The following is a 13,113-nucleotide window of genomic DNA, read 5'->3' on the forward strand; positions in this document are numbered from 1 at the left end:
AGGTGGAGTAGGTAATAGTCAAAACTCCTTTCATTATCAATCAACTCTGTAGGAAGACATTAGCTGACCACAATAAATTATGAATTATAATAAGACCCAATTCATATTTTCCTGTTACATGTCTTAGAAACGGTTTTTATAAACTTCTAGTTGTATAAACTTCTTGTTTTATCACAGGTTAAATAGGTTGTATTTCTTGAACTTTCTCAACAATGGATTATTGAGTGACACAACCTCCAGACATGTATCTTGTTTCAATATACTGCTAATTTTTATTCCTATCTTTTAAATTTCCATCTTTTCAATCCCAGATAATCAAATACTGTGAACATTCCCTGGTCAATAGGTGTCACAGGGAATATAGAAGGTCCTTTAGCCCCATAATACTTGTAGCCCCTTCTTTCCTATCTCAACCTTGGCTTATTCCTAATGAAACGATGGATCTAGGCAATGATCCTCAAAATATGCTCAAGTCAGAGAGATGCTGAGATCAAAAACAACGACACATTATGTGCTTCCAAACAGGAGTCCAAAATATTACCATTTATAAAGCATTCTTACAAAAAAAGTGAAAGCTGAATCAGATCAAGCCTCTTGATTTAGTTATTAGTTTTTAGGAACTGCATGGGGCAGGAAATAAGGTAAATGACACCACATATATGCATATAGGTAGAGGAAACTCTACAATACTAGCAACCCAGTTTTCCAACAAATTATTTATAAGAAAAAAATAGAGAAAGGAGGAGATTCTCAGAGAAAAAAAATATATATATCCATCCCCATATGTACACACACACACACACACACACACACACACACCACCTTTCCTTTATCCATTCTTCTGTCAACAGACACTTAGGTTGTTTCCATATCTTGGTTATTGTCAATAATACTGACTGCAATGAACATGGGAGTGCGGATATCTCTTTGAAACAATGATTTTGTTGCCTTTGGATCTATACCCAGAAATAGGATTGTTGGCTTATATGGTAGTTCTATTTTGAATGTTTTGAGGCACCTCCATACTGTTTTCCATAGTGGCTGTACTAATTTACATTTTCACCAACAGCGTAGAAGGGTTCTCCCTTCTCCACATTCTTGCCAACACTTGTTATCTTTTGTCTTTTTGACAAAGGCCATCCTAACAGGTGTGAGGTAATACCTCACTGTGGGTTTGATTTGCATTTCCCTGATAATAAGTGATGATGAGTACCTTTTGATATATCTATTGGCTGTCTAAGTCTTCTTCTGGGAAAAATCTGTTCAGGTCTTTTGCCTAATTTATGTGTTTTTTTCTTTTTTTTTTTGCTCTTAAGTTTCTTACATATTTTGGATATTAACTCCATATCAGATGTATTATTGGCAAACATTTTTCCTATGTCATAGGTTGTCTCTTCACTCTGTTGACTGTTTTCTTTGCTATGCAGAAAGTTCTTAGTTTGATGTAATTCCACTGGTCTATTTTTGCTTTTGTTACCTGTACTTGTGGGGTCATATTCAAAAAAACCACTGCCAAGACCAACGTCAAGAAGCTTTTTCCCTATGTTTTCTTCTGGTAATTTTATAGCTTCAGAACATACATTTAAGCCTTTAATCCATTATAACCTTATTTTTGTATATGGTGTGACATAAGGATCCAATTTTTCTTCTTCATGTGGATATCCAGTTTTCCCAGAACCATTTATTGAACAGACTATCCTTTCTCCATGTGTGTTCTTGGCACCCCTGTCAAAGATCTATTGACTACAAATGTGTGTATTTATTTCTGCACTCTCTACTCCGTGCCATAATCTATACATCTGTTTTATGCCAGTATTGTACTATTTTGATTACTAAAGCTTTGTAATATATTTTGAAATTAGGAAGTGTGATGCATCCAGTTTTTTGTTCTTGCTCCAGACTGCTTTGGCTATTCAGAGTCTTTTGAGGTTCATTATGAATTTTAGGACTTTTTTCTATTTCTGTGAAAACACCATTGAAAATCTGATAGGGATTTTATTGAATCTATAGATGGCTTTGTGTAGTATGGACATTTTAACATTATTGCTTCGTTCAATTTATAAACACATCTTTATATTTATTTGTGACTTTGTCAACTTACTTCCTCAATGTTTTTTAGATTTCAGTGTACAGGTTTTTCATTTCCTTGGTTATAAATTCATTCTAAGCATTTTATTCTTTTTGGTGGTATTGTAAATGGAATTGTTAATTTCTTTTTCATATAGTTTGTTGTTAGTAAATTCATGTATTTGTTCTAATGGCTTTGTGGTTGAGTCTCCAGTTTTCAATATATGGGATCATGTCAACTGTAAACAAAGACAATTTTACTTCTCTTCCAATTTAGATACATTTTGTATTTTCTTCTTGTCTAATTTCTCTAAGACATACGGTACTATATTGAATAGAAGTGGCAAGAGTGGGCACTCCTGTCTTTTTCATGATCTTTAAAAAAAACCTTTCAGCTTTTTACCACTGGGTATGACATTAGTTGTGGGCTTGTTATATAGGGCCTTTACTATGTTGAGGAACATTTCTTCTACATCTAATTTGTTGAGAGTTTTTATTAGGAATTATATTTTGTGAAATGCTTTTTCTGTATCTATTGAAATGATCATACGAATTTTATCCCTTATTCTTTAATGTGGTGTTGTATCACATTTATTGATCTGTGTATGTCAAAAGCATCCTTGCATCCTACGTTTTAATCCTACTATGATCCTTTTAATACACTCTTGAATTTTTCTTTTTAGGATTTTTGCATTTATGTTCATCAGGGATATTAGCCTGTAATTTTATTTTCTTATAGTATCTTTGTCTTGCTTTGGTATCAGAGTAATGTTGGCTTCGTAAAATGAGTTTGGAAATGTTCTCTCTTTTTCAATTTTATGAAAGAGTTTAAGAAGGACTGGCAGCATTAAATCTTCTTTAAATGTTTGGTAGAATTCATCAGTGAAGCCATCTGGTTCTGAATGTTTCAAAAATCCAAGGAGGTTTTTGATTACTGATTCAGTCTCCTTAAGAGTAACTGTTCTGTTCAGATTTTCTATTTCTCGTATGGTTGTATGTTTCTAGTAATTTATCCATTTCTTCATGGTTGTCCTACTTGTTGGCATATCATTGTTCATAGTAGTCTCCTATGGTCCTTTATATTTGTGTGGTATCAGTGATAATGTGTCCTCTGTTATTTCTGATTTTTATTTATTGAATTTTCTCTTTTTTTCTTAGTCTAGTTACAGGGTTGTCAATTTTATCTTTTTAAAACACCGAGTCTTAGTTTGGTTGATCTTTTCTATTTTTTAAAAAAATTCTCTATTTCTGCTCTAATCTTTGTCATTTCCTTCCTTCTCCTAACTTTGGGCTTAGTTTTTTCTTCTTTTTCTAGGTCCTTAAGGTGTAAAGTTGGGTTGTTTATTTGAGATCTTTCTTTTCTTAATGTAGGGCATTTATCACTGTAAACTTTCCTTTAAGAACTGGTTTTGCTGCATCCCATAAGTTTGGTATATTTTGTTTCTATTTTTGTTTGTCTCAAGATATTTATTGATTTCCTGTTTGATTTCTTCTTTGACCCACTGGTGTGATATTTAATTTCCACCTATTTGTTAATATTTCAATTTTTCTCCTGTTACTGCATTTCAGTTTCATACCATTGTGATTGGAAAAGATACTTGATATAATTTCAGTCTTCTTAAATTTGCTAAGACTTACATTGTGGCCTATCATATGATCTATTCTGGAGAATGTTCTGTGCATGCTTGAGAAGAATGTGTACTGTGTTGCTGTTGTATAGAATGTTGTTAGGTCTATTTGTTCTTTAGCATTGCTCAAATGTGCTGTTTTCTTATCGATTTTCTGTCTGGATGATCTACCTATTGTTGAAAGTGAGGTATTAAAGTTCCTTAGTATCATTGTTTGCTCTCTACTTCTCCCTTCAGTTGTTAATATTTGCTTTATTATACTTAGGTGCGCGATGTTGAGTGCATATAGTGTTATGATTGCTATTTTCTCTTGACAAATTAACCCTTTTATCATTATAAAATGACCATCTTTGGTCTTGTGACAGTTTTTTACTTAAAGTCTACTTTGTCTGATATAAGACACCCTGCTATCTTTTGGGTACCCATTTGCATGGACTATCTTTTGCCATCCTGTAACTGTTAGTCTATGTGTTTCCTCATATTTAAAATCAGTCCCTGGTAGGCAGTGTATAGCTGGAACTTGATTTTTAATCCATTGAGCCTCTCTATGTATTTTGATTGGAGAATTTAATCCACTTACATTAAAAGTCATTATTAATAGGTAAGGACATAACTATTGCCATATTGTTAATTGTTTTCTGTTTTGTAGTTCCTTGGTTCCTTTATTACTATTTTGTTGTCTTCTTGTTGATTTTTGTACTATGCTTTCATTCTCTTATCGTTTGTGTACCTATTACACATTTTTTCTTTGTGATTGGCATGAGGCTTACATGAAACATCTTAGAGTTAGTCTCTTTTAACGTGGTAACAACTTAACTTCAATCACATAACAATCTCTACAGTTTTACTTCTCTGCTCTCTCACATTTTATGTTACTGATGTATACTTTACATCTTTTTATACTGTATATCCATTGACACATTATTGTACCTACTGTTATTCAAAAAATTTATCTTTTAACTTCTATACCAGAGTTAAAAGTGATTATGTACCACCATTACAGTGGTAGAGTATTCTGAATTTGACTATATACTTATCTTTACGACTAAAGGTTTATACTTTGTTTTTACGTTGCTAATTAGTGTCCTTTCATTTCAACTTGAAAAACTCCCTTTATTATTTCTTGTACAGTAAGTCTAGTGTGATGAACTTCCTTTTTTTTTTTTTTTATAAATTTATTTATTTATGCTGTGTTGGGTCTTCGTTTCTGTGCGAGGGCTTTCTCTAGTTGCGGCGAGCGGAAGCCACTCTTCATCGCGGTGCATGGGCCTCTTACTATCGCGGCCTCTCTTGCCACGGAGCACAGGCTCCAGACGCGCAGGCTCAGTAGCTGTGGCTCACGGGCTCAGTTGCTCCGCGGCATGTGGGATCTTCCCATACCAGGGCTCGAACCTGTGTCCCCTGCATTGGCAGGCAGACTCTCAACCACTGCGCCACCAGGGAAGCCCTGAACTTCCTTTTGATCTCTTTTTTTCTGGGAAAGTTTTTATCTCTACTTTGTTTCTGATGGAGAGCTTTGCTGAGTATAGTATTCTTGGTTCCTAGTTTTTTCTTTCAGCACTTTGAATATATTATGCCACTCTCTCTTGGCCTGCAAGATTTCTTCTGAGAAATCCATTGATAGTTTTATGCAGGGGTTGAGGGAGTCCCTTGTATGTGATGAGTCCCTTTTCTCTTCCTGTTTTCAAATTCTTTTTTCTTTGACTTTTGATTATAATGTGTCAAATGAAGCTCTTGATGTTCACTCTATTTGTTGTTCTTTGGTCATCATGGATCTGGATATTCATTACTCTCCCCAGATCTGGGAAGTTTTCTGTTATTATTTCTTTAAATAAACTTTCTACCCCTTTCTCATTCTTTGCTCCTTCCAGGATTTTCATAATGTGGATACTGATTCACTTCAAGATGTCCCATAAATCATGTAGGTTATCTTCACTCTTTTTTCATTCTTTTTTCTTTTCTTCTCACTGCATGATTTCAAATGACCAGTCTTTGAGTTTGTCGATTTTTCTTCTGCATGACCAAGTCTGCTGATAAAGCTCTCTGTTGAATTTTTCAGTTCAATCACTGTATTCTTCAGCTATAGGATTTCTGATTGGTTCTTTTATGGTTTCAATTTCTTTGTTAGACATCTCATTTTGTTAATGTATTGTTCTCCTGATTTCATGTAGTTGACCACCTGTGTTCATTAAGCTCCTTAAGACAATTATTTTTAATTTTTTGTCTAGAAGTTCATAGATCTCCATTTGTTTTGCATTGATTACTAGAGCCTTATTAATTTTCTTTGGTGGTGTCATGTTTGCTTGATTCTTTGTTGCTATCTGTGCATGTGAAGGAGCAGACTCCTCTTCCAGTCTTTAGACTGGTTTTGGCAGCTAAAGACCTTCTCCTGTCTTGTCTCAGAACTGATGGGACTGCCTCTGGGATCACAGCTAAGCGGGACTGAAACCATGTCATGTGGTTGTTGCCAGGTCCATGGTTGGCAGACCTGTAACCAGGGGTGCAGTCAGGTGTTGTGTCTGTTAGGATTCTAAGGTGCTCCTGTCATGTTCACTGGGCTGGCCTATGGGCAGGCAGAACTGCTTCTGGACTGTGGTAGGGTGGGACTAGAGCTGGGTCACAGACTGTTTCAGGGATCATAGTCAGGTCTGAGGCCTGTAATGGGGGCATCTACAAGAGTGGCTTCTGCTGGGTCCCTTGGGTGAATCCCTGGCCATGTAAGACTGCCTCAAACTGTGGTAGAACAGGGCTGGATCCATGTCTTGTGGCTTTTGTTGGGTGTGCAGTCTGGTCCGTCACTGGCAGACTTGTTACCAGGGGAACAGTCAGGTGTGGCTTCCAATGGGTCCATTAGTGCTCCCGTGAGGTTACTGGGCTGGTTCCCGGATGGGCAGCATTATGTTCAGGCTGCAGGAGAGTGGAACTGGAGGTGGGTAATGGGAATGCTTTGGTGGCCACAGCCAGGTCTGAGGTTGGCAGGCCTATTACTGAGAGTACCTATAAGGGTTCCTTGGGAAGAGGCTAGGTGCGGGACTGGGCAAGGAGGGCTGGAGCCAAATCCACAGGAAGATGGGGCTGCTTTGGGTTCATAGATGGGACCACAGTTGGAGGGCCTGCCACTGGTGTGCAGGCCTGCCTCCTCATTTTTGGGCTCCACTAAGGCTTTGCAACCTCCTACCTGGATTCCAGTGCTCCCACAAAGGCATTTTTGTCTATGGATGCCTGCCAAATATTTGTTTCTGTGGAGAGACATGGGCTGGGGACCTCCTATTCTGCCATACTGCTGATATCATTCCTCTTTTAAAATAACTATTAAACATATTCTGTCACAGAGATCAAAACTTCATTCAACTTAAGTAAGTTTTACTATAATAAGTAATACTCTGGGGGGAAAAGGTAGAGAAATATTCAGAATGGATAGGCCAGATTATAAATTTATCATTTTAATAGACAATGTAATAAATACAAATGATGGATTATTGCTGAATATTCAATACCTCTAAACTGAGTATAAAAGCAATAATTATAAGCAAGCTACTGTAATAGCTGCATAGTTAGTATGAAAAAAATGATCTTATGAACATCCTATTTAACTGCCAGAAACAAGAAACTTAAAATAAAATGATACAGTACTGTATCTTTTCTTCCTGAAGAAATTAGTTTTCAAAAATAATCTTGAAAAAAAAATCTATTTGGTGCTAAAAAGTCTTTTTTCAACATAAGATATAATTATGAGTCCTATAAAAACTAAAAAATCTCAAAAATTGTATGAATTCTGAAAATCCAAAAGAATAACTTACTTCATTTCAAGTTGTTTGATTTTATTTTCTGCTGTCTTAAGTCTTAGCTGAAGATCATCTTTTGAACGTTCTGCAACCAGGCATCTTTGGTGCATTTCTTCTAGTTTTCTGTAATCATTTTCATTTATTCTGCCTTCAAGGTAAATCTGCAGAAGAGGCTTATATGTATATTACTTTGCACAAGGAAATTATCTTAAGAAATTATACAGTTTAGAAACTGAAATAAATGATGAGAAATAAAAACTCATGATCATGTGTTCATCTGTCCCATTATAACATCAGAATATATCAATAATTAATTTTGGTTGTTTCACATTTACAAAATAAAATGCTGAAAACTGACATATAAAGTAATTGCTTATTTTTTGAAATTATTCAGGCTCATTATACCATTCAAATAGTTTTAATAAATGCTAGAAAGAAATATAAAATAGCTGAAATTAAAAAAATACTCTAAATGTTACCACTTGGAGACAACTGCTTTGATTCTTTGATGACCACTTTTAAGACAATTCTGTATTGCAATATTCAAAAGTACAGACACATACTGTGGTGCAATGAGTAGAACTATCTGAAAGTGATGAGTCCAGAATCTCTAGGTTAACCAGACAACGATCTAGCTGAAATGGGGGTTTCCCCTTCCCTAGCAGAAGTGGTTGTATTCAAGCTCTGCTTCCTGTGAGACTGGGCTTCCACCTATGACAGAGAGGCTGTAGCATCCCATGAACTGCAAGGTCTCCAGGTGCTAGGCAGTTCACATTTTCAGACACACCCTACACACAGGTACCCTCCAATCCAGAATGCTTGGCCAAGTAACCTGTGTTTTCTCCCACTGACAAGACTGCTTTGTCACTCCTGCTCTACAAAAAGACAGAGTATCAAAATGTCAATGTCCTGCTACTAAAATACAGACCTATACTGCAGGACCAGCAGTATTTTGACTATAGCATACTTGTCTGTGGAACAGTGGGAGAAGAGAAAGCTGTGACTTCTCTTTACCTGTTGCCTTTAGTCTTGTAGGTTTTACATTTCCCCAATAAAGCCTATTCCTTAACCTATGCCATGTGATATTAAAAAAATTCATCCCAAACCCTGATGGCAGGTCCAATCTAAATGGGACCTAGCCCTATTCCATAACAGAGGGAAACTCAGAAGGGATCAACCTTGTAGGAGTGGTGACCATGAATGGCCTACCCTGAACATAATATGTATATTTCTTTTTTTCTTCCCCCACAGATGGGATTATATACTATATTCTCCTTTGTAAATTACTCTTTTATTATCTGATGTTGTCATAATCTTTTATATCAATAATACAGATATAACATGTTTTTTATAACACACAGCTCTTCTTTGAAAATCAAACTCTGACTCTACCATTTACTATTTTTTTAACATTGGGTAAATTACTTAACCTCTCTATGAAAGTTCCTAATGCAGCACCTAAAACACAATTTGATTTGCTGAATCAAATTTAGCTCTTTTTCTCCCCAAGGTATTTTAAAAGAGTGGGATATTTACTGCTAAATAAAAAGAGTTATCTAAGTAAGAAGTAAATTTCAAACTATAGACTTCTTGCAATATTCGTTCTCAAATGTCACTGGGGTAAATATTCTTTCCTAACTGTGATTAAAACTCTGTGTTTTTAAAAAGGTAAAAATCATAGCATTTTATAATTTTTTTGGTTATATATACTTTTTATATTTATAGATGGCCTACACCCAATAAGAGTTGGCAGAAAATTTAAAAAGAAGACAAAATAAAATTTAATATTGGGATGAGGTCTAAGCAAGGAATACAGTTACTTTGTAAAATTTATACCTTTAAGTAAAAAGTTCAAATAATGTGGCCACTCTTGTTAAGAAATGTATACAGGCAATACCAGTACTTAAATGCAGATTCTGAAAATATTCCAAGCAAATAAAAGCACTCACCAGGAGAATACTTATAATATAGGGGTTGCTAGTAGATAGTATGATGAAAGCAGACAGTAATGCTGAATACTTGCAGTTGGGTTTTAGGTAGTTATTTTTTCCTTTTTCCCTTTACCTTTTCTAGTTCTTCTTCCACTGCTTTTTTCTCCCTAATGCCTCGTTCAATTTGGCCTTGTTTTTCAGCACACTCCTATAAATTCAAATCATGTGGTAAATAAATATATTTGTAAAACCTTAAGAAAAATGGGGAAAAACAGAAAGGAAGATGATATGTTCATAATAAGAATACCACACTTACCCTATTTGTATAGCAGGACCATATTGATTATTAGGGGAAAAAAACAAAAACGAAAAACTCAAATCTTTAAAGAACTACCTATCTCAGGATTTCAGAGATCACCTCTGGCATAGAACGCCAAGAAGTTCTAAGTAAACATACTAGATGGAAAACAGAGGCTGAGGGATTCTGGGGAGAAAAAAATAAATGAGACCCCTTTCTCATATTACAGTTTTCCTTTTCATATACTCTTACCACATATTTTAAAAGGTAACATAGAACTAGACAGTGACACAACACCATAGGATAACCTATGGCCTAAAAGATGCATGGGTATAGAAATTCTAGAACAGTTAATTTTCTTTTGCAAAACTTATAAGCAGCCAGTAGACACAGTAAAAATGTTTCATTAACATGAACATAAAACATTTCTGACTCAAAAGGTTTTAATCAGTAAAAATCAAACAAGCATATCAATACTCAATAAATGTAAAATTTTGCAAATGAAACTAAAACTAAGAACAATCATTATAACGACTGGCTCTTCACAGCTATTTGTTTTTCTCTATTTTTGAGAATGGGTGTGGTTATTTTCTACTATTATGCGCTGGATGAACCTGCTTTGCTGACAGTACAGTGCTAATATTCAATTATCTTTATCATAACTTTATTTTACAGAAATACTATATAACAACCTGTTTTTCAAGTTCAAAATAAGCTTCTAAATTATGATCCCAAATTAATGAACTCTGATTATAATGAAGATCTTTAAACCTATGTTGTAAATAAGATTATTAATCTAAGATAATCTAAGATTAATCTAAGATAATCTAAGATAGAACTGTTAGTGTATAAGATATATAACTTTATATTTTTTAACATCTTTATTGGAGTGTAACTGCTTTACAGTGGTGTGTTAGTTTCTGCTGTATAACAAGGTGAATCAGCTATACATATACATATATCCCCATATCCCCTCCCTCTTGCGTTTCCCTCCCACTCTTCCTATTCCACCCCTCTAGGTGAACACAGAGCACCAAGGTGATCTCCCTGTGCTATGTGGCTGCTTCCCACTAGCTATCTATTTTACGTTTGGTGGTGTATATATGTCCATGCCACTCTCTCACTTCATCCCAGCTTACCCTTTCCCCTCCCCGTGTCCTCAAGTCCATTCTCTAAGGCTGTATCTTTATTCCTGTCCTGACACTAGGTTCTTCAGAACCATGTTTATTTTATTTTTTAGATTCCATATATATGAGTTAGCATATGGTATTAATTTTTCTCTTTCTGACATACTTCACTCTGTATGACAGTCTCTACATTCATTCACCTCACTACAAATAACTCAATTTTGTTTCTTTTTATGGCTGAGTAACATTCCATTGTATATATGTGCCACATCTTCATTATCCATTCATCTGTCAATGGACACTTAGGTTGCGTCCACGTCCTGGCTATTGTAAATAGTGCTGCAATGAATATTGTGCTACATGAACCTTTTTGAATTATGGTTTCCTCAGGGTAAGTGCACAGTAGTAGGATTGCTGGGTCATATGGTAGTTCTATTTGTACTTTTTTAAGGAACCTCCATACTGTTCTCCATAGTGGCTGTATCAATTTACATTCCCACCAACAGTGCAAGAGTGTTCCCCTTTCTCCACACCCTCTCCAGGGTTTATTGTTTCTAGATTTTTTGATGATGGCCATTCTGACTGGTCTGAGGTGACCCCTCATTGTAGTTTTGATTTACATTTCTCTAATGATGAGTGATGTTGAGCATCCTTTTATGTACTTGTTGGCAAGCTGTACATCTTCTTTGGAGAAATGTCTATTTAGGTCTTCTGCCCATTTTTGGATTGGGTTGTTTTTTGGTATTGAGGTGATGAACTGCTTGTATATTCTGGAGATTAATCATTCATCAGCTGCTTCATTGGCAAATATTTTCTCCCATTCTGAGGGTTGTCTTTTCGTCTTGTTTATGGTTTCCTTTGCTGTGCAAAAGTTTTGAAGTTTCATTAGGTCCCATTTGTTTATTTTTGCTTTTATTTCCATTCCTCTAGGAGGTGGGTCAAAAAGGATCTTGCTGTGATCTATGCCATAGAGTGTTCTGCCTATATTTTCCTCTAAGAGTTTTATAGTGTCTGTCCTAACATTTAGGTCTTTAATCCATTTTGAGTTTATTTTTGTGTATGGTGTTAGGGAGTGTTCTAATTTCATTCTTTTACATGTAGCTGTCCAGTTTTCCCAGCACCACTTATTGAAGAGGTTGTCTTCTCCACCGTATATTATCTTTATCAAAGATAAGGTGATCATATGTACGTGGGTTTATCTCTGGGCATTCTACCCTGTTCCATTGATCTATACTTCTGTTTTTGTGCCAGTACCATACTGTCTTCTTTACTGTAGCTTTGTACTATAGTCTGAAGTCAGGAAGCCTAAGACCTCCAGCTCTGTTTTCCTTTCTCAAGATTGCTTTGGCTATTCGGGGTCTTTTCTATTTCCATACACATTGTGAAACTTTCTGTTCTAGTTCTGTGAAAAATGCCATTGGTACTTGGACAGGGATTGCATTCAATCTGTAGATTGCTTGGGGTAGTAGAGTCATTTTCACAATGTTGATTCTTCCAGTCCAAGAACATGGTATATCGAGACTCTGGGAGGGCTCACGCCAAGGAGTACTTCCCAGAACTTCTGCTGCCAGTGTCCTTGTCCACACGGTGAGCCACAGCCATCCCTCGCCTCTGCCGAAGACCCTCCAACACTAGCAGATCTTTCGCAAGGACGTGAGCCTCTGTCAACATCTGGCACTGTTATCCCTACCCAGAACCATACCCAGAGGCCTCAGGATATGACCACAGTACATCTGGCAGGAGCAGCGGAAGGCTCCTTTCCCGACACCCAAGGTGGCTTGAATAGCATGCCACAGAGGTGTTTATCCAGTGAAGAACCTATAGTCAGAAAACATATCTTCAGTAGTCTGTGTTTGAAAACGTTAATATTCAAATGCAACAATATTGCATTGGTTTTCAATGTCTGGCTTTTTCTTGTAACCAATGAGTCATCAAGGCTTGCAGTCCTTGCAGAGAAGTACACTAAAGATTAAGAATACTAAAGTTGGATCATCACATCGCAGCATTCTTCATCAAGATGCATCAGAAATATATCTACATATGGAACAACTCCTACAGAACACCTACTGAATGCTGGAAGAAGACCTCAGACCTCCAAAAAGGCAAGAAACTCCCCACGTACCTGGGTAGGGCAAAAGAAAAAAGAATAGGGCTTCCCTGGTGGCGCAGTGGTTGAGAGTCCGCCTGCCGATGCAGGGGATACGGGTTTGTGCCCCGGTCCGGGAAGATCCCACATGCCGTGGAGCGGCTGGGCCCGTGAGCCATGGCCGCTGAGCC

At 36.4% G+C, this 13,113-nt stretch overlaps 1 protein-coding gene across 5 annotated transcripts in view; it reads right to left on the reverse strand.

Moving 5' to 3' along the window:
* SCLT1 (sodium channel and clathrin linker 1) overlaps positions 1-13,113 on the reverse strand; it is a 264,343-nt gene that overhangs the window by 77,245 nt on the left and 173,985 nt on the right. For all 5 annotated transcript variants that reach the window (XR_009519466.1, XR_009519467.1, XM_060011870.1 and 2 more), the window contains exons 15-16: positions 9,545-9,619; positions 7,496-7,641 (exon numbers count right to left, since the gene is read on the reverse strand). Coding sequence is in view for 3 of the 5 variants with exons in the window: in XM_060011870.1 (XP_059867853.1) it covers positions 7,496-7,641; positions 9,545-9,619 (221 nt within the window). In the remaining 2 variants the exon portion in view is untranslated. The remainder of the gene's footprint in view (positions 1-7,495; positions 7,642-9,544; positions 9,620-13,113) is intronic.

This window comes from Delphinus delphis, chromosome 5 (assembly GCF_949987515.2).
Source record: "Delphinus delphis chromosome 5, mDelDel1.2, whole genome shotgun sequence".
Lineage (NCBI taxonomy): Eukaryota > Metazoa > Chordata > Mammalia > Artiodactyla > Delphinidae > Delphinus > Delphinus delphis.